The sequence below is a fragment of the Narcine bancroftii genome, chromosome 5, assembly GCF_036971445.1.
Source record: "Narcine bancroftii isolate sNarBan1 chromosome 5, sNarBan1.hap1, whole genome shotgun sequence".
NCBI classification, from domain to species: Eukaryota; Metazoa; Chordata; class Chondrichthyes; order Torpediniformes; family Narcinidae; genus Narcine; species Narcine bancroftii.
In genome coordinates, this window is record NC_091473.1 from 102548944 (window position 1) to 102567158 (window position 18215).

At 36.8% G+C, this 18215-nt stretch overlaps 1 protein-coding gene across 10 annotated transcripts in view; it reads left to right on the plus strand.

The window, feature by feature from the left end:
• patj (PATJ crumbs cell polarity complex component) overlaps nucleotides 1-18215 on the plus strand; it is a 307050-nt gene that overhangs the window by 91719 nt on the left and 197116 nt on the right. For all 10 annotated transcript variants that reach the window (XM_069938547.1, XM_069938545.1, XM_069938548.1 and 7 more), the window contains one exon: nucleotides 3418-3537. In XM_069938547.1, the coding sequence (XP_069794648.1) occupies nucleotides 3418-3537 (120 nt within the window). The remainder of the gene's footprint in view (nucleotides 1-3417; nucleotides 3538-18215) is intronic.

The following is an 18215-nucleotide window of genomic DNA, read 5'->3' on the forward strand; positions in this document are numbered from 1 at the left end:
CTGCCCGCCAAACTGTGAGGCGCCAAGATGCACGGTTTGAGGCGTTATCAGCCCACTGGCGGTGGTCAATGTGGCAGGCACCAAGAGATTTCTTTAGGCAGTCCTTGTACCTTTTCTTTGGTGCACCTCTGTCACGGTGGCCAGTGGAGAGCTCGCCATATAATACGATCTTGGGAAGGCGATGGTCCTCCATTCTGGAGACGTGACCCATCCAGCGCAGCTGGATCTTCAGCAGCGTGGACTCGATGCTGTCGACCTCTGCCATCTCGAGTACCTCGACGTTAGGGGTGTGAGCGCTCCAATGGATGTTGAGGATGGAGCGGAGACAACGCTGGTGGAAGCGTTCTAGGAGCCGTAGGTGGTGCCGGTAGAGGACCCATGATTCGGAGCCGAACAGGAGTGTGGGTATGACAACGGCTCTGTATACGCTTATCTTTGTGAGGTTTTTCAGTTGGTTGTTTTTCCAGACTCTTTTGTGTAGTCTTCCAAAGGCGCTATTTGCCTTGGCGAGTCTGTTGTCTATCTCATTGTCGATCCTTGCATCTGATGAAATGGTGCAGCCGAGATAGGTAAACTGGTTGACCGTTTTGAGTTTTGTGTGCCCGATGGAGATGTGGGGGGGCTGGTAGTCATGGTGGGGAGCTGGCTGATGGAGGACCTCAGTTTTCTTCAGGCTGACTTCCAGGCCAAACATTTTGGCAGTTTCCGCAAAGCAGGACGTCAAGCGCTGAAGAGCTGGCTCTGAATGGGCAACTTCATAAATATTTGCCTCCATCAACCCTTAAGCAATGTGTTCCAGATTTCTACAACATTCTTCAATTTTCTATATCTCCTTTCCATGATCTTGTGTCTATACTATCTGATTATACACATCTGTTTCTCACTATTTACTAATTTTGCTTCCTCGTAATTTGAATATATATTCATGTCCCTCCTCAGCCTTCAGCAATCCAAACAAAACGAATACAACCTATCTAGTATGTCCACATAGTTGAAATATTTCCTCTGGTGAATCTCCTCCTCATCCTCTCTAATGCAGCCACCATCTCGGAATCCTTTAAAATATTTCACTGACAAAATAGTTATCATGAATACAGAGAAGTCAATAAAACAGTAAGTCCTTGAATAATATTGTTTTGTTACGATGTTGATGAGAAGAAAAAATAGAATGCCACGCCACACTTTGTTGTCGTTTGGGTTTGCACCGAATGCTGGTAGTTGGATGCCTCTTACAATTTTTGCTTTTCAAACATTTTATTCCTTGATTTATCCCTGTTGCAATCTCCTGTAGAAAGCAGGAGATTTGATAATGGACAGCAAGCTATGGATATTGGAATAGCCCTCGATTAGTTTTCTTTGTATATCTGCCCATTGTCAAAGAATATTCTCAGGCTAAGAACATTGAAATAAAGCCTTCCATCTTTTGGACAGTGCTCCAAGTCACCAACCTAACCTGGATGATCTGACAGATAATGTTCAAGTAGCTTATCTGCCTACAAATGCAACCAACTTGATTCAGCCTATGGATCAGGGGGTTAATTCACGGTGCACCTTTAAGCAATTGATTACATTGTTAGATGGTGAAACTAAGTCTACTGTAAGGGAATTTTGGCATGGTTACAATATCATGAATGCTATTGACAATTTGACAGATGAATGGAGGGAAGTGAAAACAACCACAATGAATCTTGTGTGGCATAAAATCTATCCAGAATGCTTTGCAGACTTCTTGGGTTTTGAGGAGCTAATACAAAATGTTCATCAGGCGATTGCTGGGATGGCATATCAGGTTGGATTTAATAAAATAAATGAAGAAGATGTAGCGGAGTTACTTGAATCACACGGTGAAGAATTATTTAACGAGCACCATGGAGATGGAGCAGCAACATCCTGAAAAAGAGGAAGATAATGAAACCGAGGAAGCAGAAAAACCACAAATTTTAACAACAAAAATTTGTCCGAGACTTTCTAGTTGTTAGTTAAAGTAGTGGTCATTTTCACTGAGAAAGATCCTCAAAGAGAGAGAAGTACAGAAGCAAACAGGATCATAATGAATGTAAAACATGAAAGTGCAGGCACCGTGGTTGAAGCTGGAGAAATACACAAAGCTGGAGAAACTCAGCAGGTCAAACAGTGCCCTTTATATAGCAAAGATAAAATACATAACAATGTATCAAGGTATCAATTTTGATGAAGGGCTCAAGCCTGGAACATTGGTTATGTATTTTTATCTTTGCTATATTAGCTTCCATCAGCGCTGTCTCCGCTCCATCCTCAACATTCATTGGAATGACTTCATCACCAACATCGAAGTACTTGAGCTGGCAGAGTCCACAAGCATCGAATCCATGCTGCTGAAGACCCAACTGCGCTGGGTGGGTCACGTCTCCAAAATGGAGGACCATCGCCTTCCCAAGATCGTGTTCTATGGCGAGCTCTCCACTGGCCACCGAGACAGAGGTGCACCAAAGAAGAGGTACAAGGACTGCTTAAAGAAATCTCTTGGTGCCTGCCACATTGATCACCGCCAGTGGACTGATCTCGCCTCCAACCATGCATCTTGGCGCCCCACAGTTCGGCGGGCAGCAACCTCCTTTGAAGAAGACCGCAGAGGCCACCTCACTGACAAAAGACAAAGGAGGAAAAACCCAACACTCAACCCCAATCCACCAATTTTCCCCTGCAACCGCTGCAACCGTGCCTGCCTGTCCCGCATCGGACTTGTCAGTCACCAACGAGCCTGCAGCAGATGTGAACATACCCCTCCATAAATCTTCGTCCGCGAAACCAAGCCAAAGAGAAGAGATTAAGGACACTATTTGACCTGCTGAGTTTCTCCAGCATTGTGTTTTTACTAATAATGAATGGTACAACTTTTCCAAAGTATTTATACAAACAAAAGAAAAAAAAATGCCTAACTTTAACACCCCAGTTAATCAAGTTCTAGCAGTTACAGCACCAGCAATACCATGACCATCAACACCACTTATCACCCCACCTCAACCTGAGGCAACACTCCCACTTTCACCTTCTGTGGTGATGATGGCTTCAGTGATGGTGATAATTGCAGGGTCTTCGTAGTCTCCGTCCCCGTACGAGCCACCACCACTACAACTGCTGTCACTCACTGATTCACCAAAATTGATTAAATAATTATTTGTTTTTATTAATCTTTCTTTAATGTCTGATTAGCATGTTTCTTTCAATGTTTAATATTAGAAGTGTTTTGAGTCATTATTGAGAGGTTTGGTGATGCTTTTGTGATCAGAAAGAAACTGTAGGAACTTGTTTTATCAAAGCGCCTTTGGTAAAATTGGTTTCATTTAGCATTGTTTCACTTAAAGTAGCACTTTCCAAGTATCAACAATATTAAGTGAGGACCTGTATAAATGTTTTATGTTTATTTATTCTCCAAAGGAGGATGAGGAGACTGAGACAAATGCAGAAGAGGAACTGGCTTTATGGACTTCAGAAGTGAAAATGATTGAGCTGGAAAAAGGTTCTGAAGGTTTAGGTTTCAGCATCCTGGATTATCAGGTATTTTCCAATATGTACAATGCACACTTTTTAACAATGGATAAAAGAATGTAACCTGCAGATTGTAAACAAAAAAGTTTTGGAATATTTTGAGCAAACAAAGATTTGCTGGAGGCACTCAGCAGGTCAAATGGCATCCGCGGGTAGAAATGGTTAGTCGACATTTCGAGTTGAAATCCTCTATCAAGACTAAGTTGGAATAGGTGAGATAACATTTTTAAAGGTGGGGGGGGTAGAAGTTGTGGGAGGGACCCAGAAGTGACACAGTATTGCACGAAGGGCAAGGGAAGTGGAGAGACTTGGTAGAGGGAGAAATCATTTAGAAGGCAGTTGAGGGGGAGGGGAGGAAGAAAAGCTAAATAGAAAGAGACAAAAGTAAGTACAGGAGTAAGGAAGGAAAGAGTGGAATCAGATAAGGGTAGGGGGTGTGTAAAGTTAGAAAAATCAGTTGTTCATGCCAAGAGGTTTCAGGCTGTCTAGGAGGCTGTGTTGTTCCTCAAGCTTTCATTTAGCCTCGCCCTGACAATGGATGAGGCCAAGGACTGACATGTCACTGTAAGAATGGTTGTTGGAGTTGCTACAGGAAGCCCAAGTTTAGACCCTCAACCAGAAAGTTGTTCGCTGAACCGGTCACCTAATCTGCATATGTTTGATTGACTAAAAACCATTTTTTAAAGTAGTGAATATAATTTTGAAGGTTTTGATATCAGGCTAATTTTACATTGTCTCCATTTGGTGGTTCCCCTGCAAAGTCTCTTCAAGGATGACTAAACTGAGGAAGTTCTCCTCTCTCTATCCCTTATAAATGGCTCAGACCTGAAACTCTGACTGCATTTTATTTTCTATGGAACTTCTCCAGCAAGTTTTGTTTCATTATATCATTATTTCATCCTAAAAGTCAAATTGGAGCATCCTCATTTACCTGATTATTAACAGTCTGTCATGAATAATGCGAACTGCTAACACATTCATGGGAGGAGAAAATTTTAAAGACCATCAAACTTTAGTGATGGCAGAATCCGCCATATACATCTGTTTACAGATTTTTGTGATTTACATCTGGACACAAAGCGGACACATTTGCCACCATCTTCAGCCAGAAGTGCCTTGTTTCCTGCAATCTTGTCAACACAAAACCTATTCTCACGCCACTTCAGTTCACTTCACATGATTTCCAGAAGTGGCTGGGAATGCTAGTTAAAGAAAATGCTACGAGACCAGACAACATCTAGTCCAGAATTAAAGGCATGTACCCCTGAACTGGCCAAGCTGCAATGATCTGATTTAATGACAAAGCTGGCTCAAGGGGTCATTTCACTTACATTCCTGCTAGATTTTGGATTAAACTTTTCTGGCTTGGTATTAGATAAAATTGATTTGATATGAAAGATATTGGTTTCATCTTGCATTTCTAATAATCCTAATTTGATTCTAACTTGTTAAGTTGTCCACAATTCCATAATGTCGAGCATCAATAGTTTGATAAATATTAGGCCAAGATATTTTTTCCATCCTTGGGGGAAAGATTTTGATTTTTCACATCTGCTTCCAGTTTATTTTTGAAAGAGAATAATTGCCAAGAAATTGAATTACATAAACACTATTTTCTGTGCTCTATGTGATTCCATTTCAATTACAAAGGAAAATTGAGCACCCTTTGGAAGTTCTGAGATGTCGGGGGTTCCTTCCAGGTTCTTTGTTTGCCTAAGGTGTTGTTACACTGATGTACTCACTGAAGTCAAGCTCTGGCCGACACTTCCATGAATTTGGACACATGGGTGGCCAGGATTGCATCTAACATATTGCTCTTCACAATTTCTACCAGGATCCTACTCCTAGAAAATCTTAATTTTCCCTCCTCTCTCTGCTTTCTGCATGGATCTCTCTCTCTCCACAACTTCTTTGTCCACTTATCCCAACCCTTGGCATCTACCCCAGTGACTGCAAGAAGTGCTACTCTTACACTGGCACCTCCTTCGTCACTACCATTCTGGGCCCCAAACAGTCCTTCCAATTGAAGCAAAACATCAATGCTGAATCTATAGGGGTTACCTACTGCATCTGATGCTCCTGGCGGCCTTCTCAGGTATTCTCGGGATGCAAACTGAGGGATCACTTTATTTAGCACCTTTGCTCTGTTTGCTGCAACAGCAGGGACCTCCCAGTGACCAATAACTTCAATACCACACCCCATTGTTGAGGCCACTTGTAAATTGGTGGAACATCACCTTATTTTCTATCTATGCTGCCTTCAACTAGATGGCACCCTCTCCCTCGGTCTCCAATTTTTCCCACATCCTTCTATCTACATTCATACAGCTCGCCAGCCCCTTTCCTTTCCTTTTCCTATGAGCTATCTTTCTTCATCCTCTGCTAGCCTGTACTCCACCACCATCCCTCCCCCCACCATATTCATCTCTGCCTAATTTATGGCATTCCTGAAGAAGGACACAGGCCTGTCTTTGGTTTTCCTTTGGACCTGCTGAGTTTTTCCATCAATTTTGTGCACTGGACAAGGGATGAAATGGAGTTGGAAAGGAAAGGTATGTGATAGGAACTCAGTGGATGAAAAGGACAAAACAAAACAGCACATAAAAATTAAATATAGAGTTGTTTTTATGAAAAAAAAACAATGATTTTAGTTGACAAATTCAGTTAGTGGGCTAGATCTAGCACCATCCAGTCCATTCTGAAATTGATAGCAATTTCCTGGCTCCATCTGCCTTTTGTCATGCTCTTCTTCTCCTTCCACCAATTGCTCTCCCTCCTCTTGTCTCTCAGTTCCATCCTTCCTGCTCCCTCAGGGTATCAAAGATTATGGGGAGAAGGCAAGGGAGTGGGGGTGAGTGGGAGAATAGATCAGCTCATGATAGAATGGCAGAGTGGACAAGATTTGACCTAAAATGCACCCTTCCATGGATGGTGCATGACACACTGAGTTCCTCCAGCAGTTTGCTTTATGCTCCAGATTCCAACATCTTTCAGTCTCTTGTGTCTTCATGGTGTTAATTCAGGAGAAGTATTGAAAGTTTTTGTTTAAAGTTTTATGTTTGGGGGGGGGGGTGTCTCTACTCATCTCTAAATGGAAAAGTGCCTTTTTACCATTTCTCATGATATATCTGAATAGCAGGCATTAAATTAAGGGAGGTATATGCAAATTTTGGTTGTTTGTCTAATTTAGTATGTTCACAAATGCTTAACTTTTTTTTTAGCTTTTACAACATGATCATAACAATGAAGTCAGCTGCACATTTGATTAACGTTGCCTTATTCACTTTGTTTATAGAATTATTTTTGTGAAGTTCCAATTTATTTTAAGCCTAAGGTTTAAATTGCTGTATTCAAATCTAATTTTTGGACCCGACTGTGTAATGTTCAAACATGAAGATATTTTTCATGTTTACAGTTATAACAAATAAAATGAAAGTTATTTAAAATGAGGAACAATAAATACATTTGATCATACAACGAATCCTTAATCGTTACAATATCTCGGATTAGTGAATCAAACTTTACAAAATATTGTTATAACATGATAAAGGGGAAAAGCTGAAAGAGAATAGAACATGTGATAACTTTTAGGAATAACATTATCAATATATGAGCTAGTGAAGCTAGACATACATTTAGAATTAGAAACTAACCACTGATAGAAGTTACGATTTTGCTTTATTTTCATTTTAATCTCAGTTAAAAATCTGCCATAATTTTTTTTTATCTAAAGATCCTGCAAATGTAGAGTATTTTCACAATAATCTAACATAGATTGAAAAATGTTTAGTTTCTGCAGCACTAGTCAGTATAGTAAGATATTTCAAATCAATTTTGCATTTATTTTTTACCACAGGATAAAGTATTTTTTTTAATGATGATGAAATTTGCATGTAACTGCATGCTGCCAAATGAAATGCTGCCTTTCTGTAAACAGTTATTTTCCCCAGGCTCTCGAGACTGAGATTGACACCAGCTGTTTAATGGAACATATGTACTTCCCTTTTTTTATTTCACAGCTGAATAATAACGTATTACATTTACTAAAACAAATATTTAAAGAATATTTGCAAGCTTTATTCAGATACTTTTCAGAAACTACTTCATTTTTTTCTATTAAGATTAAATATGTTTGACAAATAAAACTGCTATTATCAGTTGTGCACATTATTGACAATTTTTTGAACTTTCTAAAGGTGCAATTACAACAGACTACTTTGATTTTTCAACTGTTTTACCTCGGGCTTTAAGTTCAGTAATTGGAGTTGTGATCAGTAATTGGTATGGGGTGGAATTTCCTGGTTTGTACATAGAATGGTGCAATTTCTTCATCATTCTTCACCTCAACATTTTTCTTTGCAACGCAAATTGCTGGAAGTACGGGCTGATAATGGGTCATCTGGAACTTTGTTAAAACACTGATGACAAGAAATTTTAACTGATGAGATTTAAGGAGGGAAATAGGATGTTCGATGACGTTGGGTGCATTAAAAGTAGGATGGGAAGTAGGTTGGAAAGATCAGTTGGAAGAGAGCAGAAGGGAAAAAAAAAGAAAAATAAACAAAATATAAGATTTCCGATGACCAAGATTTTAGAAAATTCTAAGAATAATTGCTAACTGCTGGCTTGAGCCTTTACAGTTCCAATTGTTTTCAGACTCAGGTGAAAAGATTGAGTGACATGCTTGGAGCATAAATCTTCTTGTTAAAGGGATTTCTATGTCAATAAGTTTTACATATATACCTTCCTGAAATACTTTTTTTATTTGCTTTAGCAGTATAAATGCAGTAGTTTCTTCAAACATGTAAGTAGCTGTTCTCAGAAGATTAACATAAAATTAGCGACAGAAATTATTCTGCATTTCCTGCAGATTAATACTTTTTTTCTTGCCATAAATCTTTGTGTCTTATACATACAAATAACCATGTGCACATTAATCATGTCATGATTTTCCAGCAATTCTGGGCCAATTAGTGGGAAGGAAATTATTGAAGATTCTTTGGGATAAGAGCTAATGGATCTGGAAATGCAAGGACTTACTAGGGATAGTCGGCAAGACTTTGTGTAGGATAGGGTAGGGTAGGTCATGTCCTACAAATTTGACTTGGGTTTTTTCTAAGAGGTGACAAAGATCATTGAAGAAGGTAGGGCAGTGAATATCTGTATACTTTCCGTGCTATACTTCTCAACAACGTCCCTCATAGTAGACTAATCCACTGAGACTTGATAAATTAGATTCAAAATTTTCTTGGCCATTGAAGACAATGAGTAGTGGGAAAGGTGTTTCTCAAGTATCAGTACCTGAAACCCTATTTGTGATGGACATAAATGTAGGTGGGCTAATTAGTAAATTTGCAGATGATACAAATTTGGCAGAATTGTGAATATTGAGGACAATTGTCAACAGATTCAGCAGGATATCGACATTAGAGATGCACGCAGAGATAATAGAACATAGAACAATGCAGCACAGTGCAGGCCCTTCAGCCCTCAATGTTATGCCATCCCATATATTCCTTTAAAAAAGTATTAAACTCTCCTTACCCCCTAACCCTCTATTTTCCTTTCATCCGTCTATCTGTCTAAGAGTCTCAAAGTCTAATGTTTGAGGTGTTGCACTTTGGGAGTTCAAATGTCAGAGAAAGATAGGAGCATTGATGTGTTGGAATTTGGGAAGCAAGTCTATAGCTCTCTGAAAGTGGTAAGACAAGTAGATAAGATTTTAAAGAAGGCTTTAGAGCACACTTGTCAGTCAGGGAATTGAGTATATAAGTTGGGACATCATGTTGCGGGTATACAACACTTTGGTTATAAGAAGAGATAGAAGGGCTTTACCATAGCTATAAGGATGGACAAATCTGGATGATTTTCTCTGGAATATCAGAACCTAATTACGAGAAAATTATGAGAAGAGTCAATATGATTAATTGGTAGAAATGTCAAATGCTAGAGGGTATACCTACAAGATGAGAGGAAGAAAATTTGAAGGGACTTACGGGGCAAAGTTTTTTAGGAACATGCTGCCGGGGGAAGTGATGGAAGCAGATACATTGGCAATGTTTAAGAGACATTTAGATAGATACCGGATCAAGCAATGGAAGGAGATAAACTACGTGCAAATGTAGTGTTTAAATTGGCATTATGGTCGACACAGATGTCTTGGGCTGAATTGCCTGTTCCTGTGCTATTCTGTTCTATGCTCTCTATCCTGTGTTGACATGTTAAATGTACAGTTCAAAGTCATTAATTCGGATGGAAGGAACGTAATTACTGTTCTTATTGATGGAACTTGCATAGATTTGAAAATCGTTTCGTCCTGAGAAGAGGGAAAATGAATTGCAGTAACTTAGCATCTTCAAAAGGTCTTTTACTGTAGAATTTGATTTTTTTACTATATTTCCAAATCAAGGTCATTCTTTATTTTCACAGGAATAATTTAGTATTAAATGAAAGATCATTTCTCAAACTAAATTTGAAATATGATTTTTAAATATCAGCAATTTTTTCATCTTTATTCTAAATACTGGGTCAAAAAGATCAGACAATATTTTTATGCATCATTAATATGTGCTCAACACCTCTAAAGATTTGTTCCAGCTTCACTAAGTATGAAAGGTGTACGTGGAGCTTGCCGGCCTGTGCTGGAATGTCTGTCCTCAGTCTTTGCCTTGCATCGTGGTGCACTTTGTTCAATCATGGCACTCATGCATGTCAATTGGCAATTCCAACATATTCATAGACAGAATTTACAGTAAAGCTCCAACATACTGTACTTTGAAGAATGATCATTATTCAGTTCTCATCATAAGGGTTTACTACAAAATTGGCCATGGGTTTCTAAAACTGTTTCTTCTATTTGGAATTTATATAGCAATGCATAGCCAACATTTTGGGCTTGAGCCCTTCATCAAGATATGAACAAAATGTAGACAGTCACCTGAACAAAATGGTGGTGGTTGTGGGGGCAGGGGGATGAGTACATTCCCATAAACTAATACAAGCCAGAATCAGTATGAGGGCATCAGACATGTGATGGGGAGAATGGAAAGGGGTTGTTTTTTGAGACAGAGTGTAGTGATCTAAGTTTGCTGATGACACTAAATTGTGCAGAGGATACAGAGAGTTTGCAGAGAGATATAGATAGTGAATGAGCAAGGGTCGGACATATGGAGTACAATGTGAGGTTATTCACTTTGGAAGGAAAAATTACAAAAAGGTTATAAAAATTTATTGAAAGAAAATTTCTTAGTATTACTTAATAAGATTAAAATATTATTATTGGCATGGTCACCATTATCTATTATAAATGATTGGACATTTCAATTCAATTTTACCTAAATCTCTGTTATTTTTTCAAGCCTTACCAATTTTCATTCCTAAATCTTTCTTTAACTCATTAGATTCAGTTATTTCCACATATATATATGGAAGAGGAAACAACCAGTTATAAATAAAGCCCCTCTTCAAAGAACTAAAAGGAATGGGGGATTATCACTTCCAAATTTTAATTCTTATTATTGGGTGATTATTATATGTAATTTACTATTATCATTATTATTATATTTTGATAAATTAGTGAATCATTCTTGGGTAGAAATGGAACTGAAGTTTTCTAAAAAATCATCTATGTCGTTAATTTTAGATTCCATTTTACCCTTTTCCTTTTCTAAATTGACATATAATCCGATAATGAGAAATAGATTGAGAATATGGGCTCAATTTAGGAAATTTTTTGGTTATATCAATTTTTCTCTTGCTGGTCTCATTATAGATTACTATCTTTTTCACCCTTCTGTATTAGATGCCGGTCTTTAGGAATGATACAGAGGTACAAAAAGTTATAACGATCTTTTTTATTCAAGATATCTTTGCCTTCTTTGAACAATTGTCAGTAAATTTAATCTTTCTATTATGGCATTTCTTTAGTTATATACAATTTAGACATTTTGTTCTGTCCAAATATTTTTATTTTTCATTTGCATTAAAACACACATATAAATTCTTCATCATATAACAATACAATATAATAAAAACGGTACAAAATGATATATATTTTTTTAAAAATATGTACCCCCCTCCCTCCTCCCAAAGGAGAAGAAAAGAGGGAATAAAGAGAAAACAGCTATTCATATATTCCTAACATATTATTTTATCATGTACATATTAATTGGGAGAAGTGGGTGTTGTGGATGGACCCTTACTAATGAAATCCATATACGGTTTCCAAATCATACAAAAAATCTCAGGTTGATTTCTTAAATTATGTAATCTTTTCCAACTGCATAAAATTAACTGACTTCCATGTTACTGCCATACATTTCCGTGCCATCGCTATTGCTACATTCAAAGATTTTTGTTGATATTTGTCTAACTTCAATTTAGTATCATTGTCATATAAACCACCAAGCAAAAATATTCTGGGATATTTTGGTATCTGTATATTCATAATTTGGCCCAATAATATATTCAAATCTTCCCAAAATGTTTTCACTTTTTCACTAAACTAAGCTGCATACAATTATCAAGTCTCCAGGGGAAAATAATAATGGGTGGAGATTTTACTTTTACTTTTGATTCAAAACTAGATAGATCAGGTGGAAATATTGTTAAAAATAAAATAGTTAAAATCATTACAGATTTAATGAATGAGATGAAACTTATTGATAGTTGGAGAAAAAAATCATCCTAATGATGAGGACTATTCTTTTTATTCTTTTAGACACAAGACAATCACATATTGATATGTTTTTAGTCTCTACACAATTACAAGCTAGAGTTCAGAAGATTGAATATCAAACAAGAATATTATCAGATCATTCACCTTTAGTGATGTCAATTGCTTTGGAAGAAGAACAAAATGTAGGTTATATATGGAGATTTAATACAGTACATTTAAAGAGGATGAACATTTGTGAATTTATGAGACAACAGTTAAAGTTTTTTCTTGAAATTAATGAACACTCAGTAGCAAATAAATTTATTATATGGAACTCTATGAAAGCCTATTTAAGAGGACAAATAATAAGTTAAACATCTAAAATAAAGAAGGAATATATGAAAGAAGTAGATCAATTAGACAGATATATTGTATTTAGAAAAGGAATTGCATGTTCATAAAAATGAAGAGAGATGAAGATTATTGGTATCAAAAAAAATTGAAACTTAATATAGCACAATCTTATAAAGTAGAAAGAGATGTACTGCACACATGACAGAAATATTATGAATTAGGTGATAGAGCCCAAGTTTTAGCATGGCAACTCAAAGCAGAGCAATTGTCAAGAACAATAATAGCAACAAAAGTGAAACTGGTCAAATTACATATATGTCCAGGTGAGGATCAAAGGAAAGGCTGGAAGTCATAGGGAGGCTTGGTTTTCGAGGAATATTGGAATATTGGAAATTTGGTTAGGAGAAAAAGGGAGGTGTACAAGAGGTATAAAGAGCAGGGAGCTGAGAGTTTGAAGGAAGACTACAAGGAGTGAAGAAGGAATCTTAAGAAAGAAATTAGAAAGGCCACAAAAAGGCACGAAGAGGCTTTGGCAGACAGAGTAAAAATAAATCCAAAGGGTTTCTATAGATACATTAAAAGTAAAAGATTAGTGAGGGATAAAATTGGACCCCTTGTAAATAGCGAAGGTAGGCTGAGTGAGAAGTCAGAGGAAATGGGGGAAATTTTGAATGGTTTCTTTGCCTTGGTATTCACTAGGGAAAAAAATATTGAACCAGTTGAAGTAAAGAAAAATAGTGGGGGGGGTCATGAAGCATATAAGGATAACCGAGGAGGTAGTGATGGCTGTTTTGAAAAAGATAAAGGTGGATAAAACTCCGGGACCAGACAAAATATTCCCAAGGACACTCAGGGAGGCTTGTGGACAGATAGTGGAGCCATTAACAGAGATATTTAGGATGTCACTGCTCACGGGGGTAGTGTCAAAGGATTGGAGGGAGGCGCATGTGGTTCCGCTGTTTAAGAAAGGGTCCAAATGTAAACCTGGGAATTATAGGCCCGTGAGTCTGACGTCTGTGGTGGGTAAGTTGATGGAAAGTGTTCTGAGGGATGGTATTTACAAATATTTGGAGGTACAGGGATTGATAGGGAGTAATCAGCATGGTTTTGTCAGGGGTAGATCATGCTTGACAAACCTGATTGGTTTTTCAAGGGGGTTACAAAAAAGGTTGATGAAGGGAAAGCTGTGGATGTTGTCTATTTAGACTTTAGTAAAGCTTTTGACAAAGTTCCCCACAGGAGGTTAGGAAAAAAGGTGGAGGCATTAGGGATAAATAAGGAGGTAGTGAAGTGGATTCAGCAATGGTTGGATGGGAGGTATCAGAGAGTAGTGGTAGAAAATTGTTTGTCCAATTGGAGGCCGGTTACTAGTGGAGTTCCTCAGGGATCGGTCCTGGATCCACTATTGTTTGTTATATATATTAACGATCTGGAAGTAGGGGTGGAGATTTGGATAAGCAAGTTTGCGGATGATACAAAGATTGGTGGTGTTGTGGACAGTGAGGAAGATTACCGTAGATTAAAAGGTGATTTAGGAAGGCTGGAGGTGTGGGCTGAGAAATGGCTGATGGAATTTAATACAGATAAGTGTGAGACGTTACATTTTGGGAAGGCAAATCTAAATAGGTCATTTACATTAAATGGTAGGCTATTGAGATGTGCAGAGCAACAAAGGGATTTAGGAGTGATGGTAAATAGTACCCTCAAGGCTGATACTCAGGTAGATGGTGTGGTGAAGAAGGCATTTGGAATGTTGGCCTTCATAAATCGGAGTATTGAATTCAAGAGTAGGGAGGTTATGATGAAATTGTACAAGGTATTGGTGAGGACAAATTTGGAGAACTGTGTACAGTTTTGGTCACCAAATTATAGGAAAGATATAAACAAAATAGAGAGAGTACAGAGAAGGTTCACGAGAATGTTGACAGGATTTCAAGGTTTGAGTTACAGGGAAAGGTTGTGCAGACTAGGGCTTTTTTTCTCTGGAGCGTAGAAGATTGACGGGGTACTTGATAGAGGTGTTTAAGATTTTAAAAGGGACAGACAGAGTAATTGTGGATAGGCTTTTTCAATTAAGAGTGGGGGAGATTCAAACTAGAGGGCATGGTTTAAGATTGAAGGGGGAAAATTATAAGGGGAACATGAGGGGAAATTTCTTTTCGCAAAGGGTGGTAGGGATGTGGAATGAGCTTCCGGCAGACATGGTTGAGACGGGATCATTGGTTACATTTAAGAATAGTTACATGGAGAGGAGAGGACTGGAGGGGTATGGACCGGGTACTGGTCAGTGGGACTAGGAGGGTGGGAATTTGTTACGGCATGGACTAGTAGGGCCGAACTGGCCTGTTCTGTGCTGTAAGTGGTTATATGGTTAAAACGCAAGAAATTAACGATGATTTTAGGATTTTTTATCTTTAAAGGATGAGAAAAAAATTAGATGAATATCTATCATGTTACATTGCCAGAATTAAATCTTGATTAAAAAATGAAATTATCCAATTCCTTTATCGATGTTGAAGTATATGATATTTTGATGTCTTTGCCAAATAATAAGACTCCGGGAGAGGACGGTTTCTCTCTGGAGTTTTATGAAGAATTTCAGGAGTTGTTAATTCCTGTTTTCTTGGGAGTTTTAGATCAAATGAGAGACTCTAACGACTTACCAGAATCTTTTAAAACAACATTAATAACAGTTATTGCAAAAAAATGGAAAGTTCCTTTATTACCATCCTCTTATAGATGGATATCATTATTAAATACAGATTATAAAATTGTATCCAAATTATTAGCTAACAGATATTTACCTAAATTGATAAATATGGATCAGATTGGCTTTATTAAACATAGAAGATCTGCAGACAATATAATTAAATTTATGTTTATTAAATGTAGCCCAGAAAGAAGATACCAACAGTAGTGGTGGCTTTAGATGTGGAAAAAGCATTTGATAGACTAGGATGGGACTTTCTATTTAAATTATTGAATGTTTTTGGAATTCCAAATGATTTTATAAATTGGATAAGAACTTTGTATAATTATCCAATAGCTAAGGTGGTCACGAATAGGCAAATATCTAAACCTTTTCCATTAGAAAAGTCATATAGACAAGGATGCCCATTATCACCATTTTTATTTGCATTGGCTATAGAACCATTGGCAGAAGTGATAAGAAGAGATAATGAGATTAAGGGATTTATGATAGAAGATAGAGAACATAACATTAGCTTGTTTGCAGATGATGTTATAATATAATTTACAGAACTGGAAATATAATTAAAGAAAATAAATGTATGATTGGCAGAATATAGTTTGATATCAGGTTATAAAATAAATGTAGGAAAGAGTGAAGTGATGCCTATGAATAATGGGGACTACTATACATTAAGTAAGCAGTTGATGAGGTTTAAGTGGCAAAAGGAAGAAATTAAATATTTCAGAATTAATATTGCTAGAAATTTAAATAATTTATTTGAATTGAATTATCTACCATTACAAAAAATATCAATGAAGATTTGAAGAGATGGAAAGATTTGTCAATAACTTTAATAGGAAAGATAAATTGTATAAAGATGAATATTTTCAGAGTTTGCAATATTTATTTCTGTCATTAGCCTTTCCTATACCAATAAAGTTTTTTCATGAATTAAATAAAAGTGTAAGAAAATTTATTTGGCATGATAAAACGCCAAGGATGGCTTTGGGAAAATTAACTTGGAAATTTGATCAGGGAGGATTACGGTTGCTAAATTTTAAAAATTGTTATAAAGCAGCTCAAACTCAAATGTTCTTGATACATTTTAAAATTTACAGTTTGTTCATGGTGGCTTTTAATATTATGTATTTATAATGATTTATTGGATATAAAATTAGCCTCAATGACTGGGATTAAGAATGATTGAGAGCGTGATCTCAATATAAAATTTTATGATGAAGACTGGTACTCTGCTCTTAGTTTGATTATGTTTCTTCATTTTGTGCAAGACATTGTTTATTACAATTTAAGCTGTACATAGAATACACAAGTCCAAACTTAAATTATCTCATTTTTATTCAGATGTGGATCCATAATTTGAGAAGTGCAAAATATTTGAAGCATCATTGATATGTATGTTTTGGGAGTGTCCCAATTTAGGAAGATTTTTCAAATATTTATCAATGATTTTTAAGATCAAAATAGAACCATGAACCATGCCTTCTTTGTTTTATCTGGCAAACTGGAAATACTTGTGTCTACACCTCAAGAGAAAGTTTTAGCTTTTAGCCCATTGATAGCCAGACAAGCAATTTTAGTGAAATGGAAAGACGAATCTTCACCTACTCATGCACAGTGGTTACATAATGTAATGTTATATTTAAACTTGGAGAAAATTATATATAACATTATGGATAGAAAGTTTCAATTTGAAAAGATGTGGGGCCCATTCATAGAATATTATCATGATTGGCAGATTTAAGTAATTTGGATGCTCCGGTGATTCTCTGACTCGTTTCTGAAGGTTGCTATTCGATTCATATGTTTTTTTTTCTCCATAAGGTAACCTTGATTAGCGGGAGGCAGTAGATTAGAATTCATTTAGCTTTGTTTTTTTTTCCTTTGTATTCTTTTTTTAGATTAATGGATTATATACAGGTTTAATTATGGTTGACCCAGATCATAGACATATTATTCTGTGTATGAGCAAGACCTGCTATATTGTAATTCATACAGTTTCTATCCAGAATTATTTTTAAGAAATAATGTTTAATCAACAAATATAGATGGATTTAAATTACATTTATATTAATTTGTGATATGTTTATGATATGACATGCTTTTTTGCTATATTAGTAGACTTTGTACATAGGATTAATATATTAAACTCAATAAAAATAGTTTAAACATAAAAGGAAGGAAAAATGTAAGATCAGATTATGATTTAAATGGAAAATGATTGCAGGATGTTGCCATGTAGAAGGACTTAGGACTTTGGAGTGTTTATGCATGAATCATAAAAGGTTGGTTTGCAGATGTAGCAGGCTATAGGAAGCCAAATGGAACAATGGCCTTCATTGACAGAGGAATTGAATTTAGGAGCAGGGAAATTGTACTGCAACTGTACAAGGTATTAGTGAGGCCACATCTGAAATACTATATGGAGTGTTTATTTGTCATTCATACCTTAATCATTGCAGTGTACAGTGACAATGAGATAGTGTTTCTCTGGACCGTGGAGCTGGCTATTTACATGGCTAAATTACATCAGAAACCTTTTATAAATAACATGTGTCATATGCTAGCCGTGTTCCCAGAGTTCAGAAGCCTCATGGCTTGGGGGAAACATTTTCACAATCTAGTCGTGAGGACCCAAACGCTACAGTACCTCTTCCTATATGGCAGGAAGAAGAATAGATTGTGGGAGGGGATAAGATGTTCTTACCAATCCTCAATGATTGAGGTCTGGAGATAAATCCAGGATCCAATTACACAGGGGTATTGAGACTCAGGTTTTGGAGTTTGCTGATCAGTTTTCAGGGGATGATGGTGTTGAATGCTGAACTGTGGCTGATAAAGAGCATCCTGATGTATGTATCTTTGCTGTCCAGGTGTTCCAGGCATTGAGCTAGTGAAATGGCAACTGCCATAAACCTTTTGATGTAGTGAGCAAATTGGAGCAGATCTATGTTGCCACTTAGACAG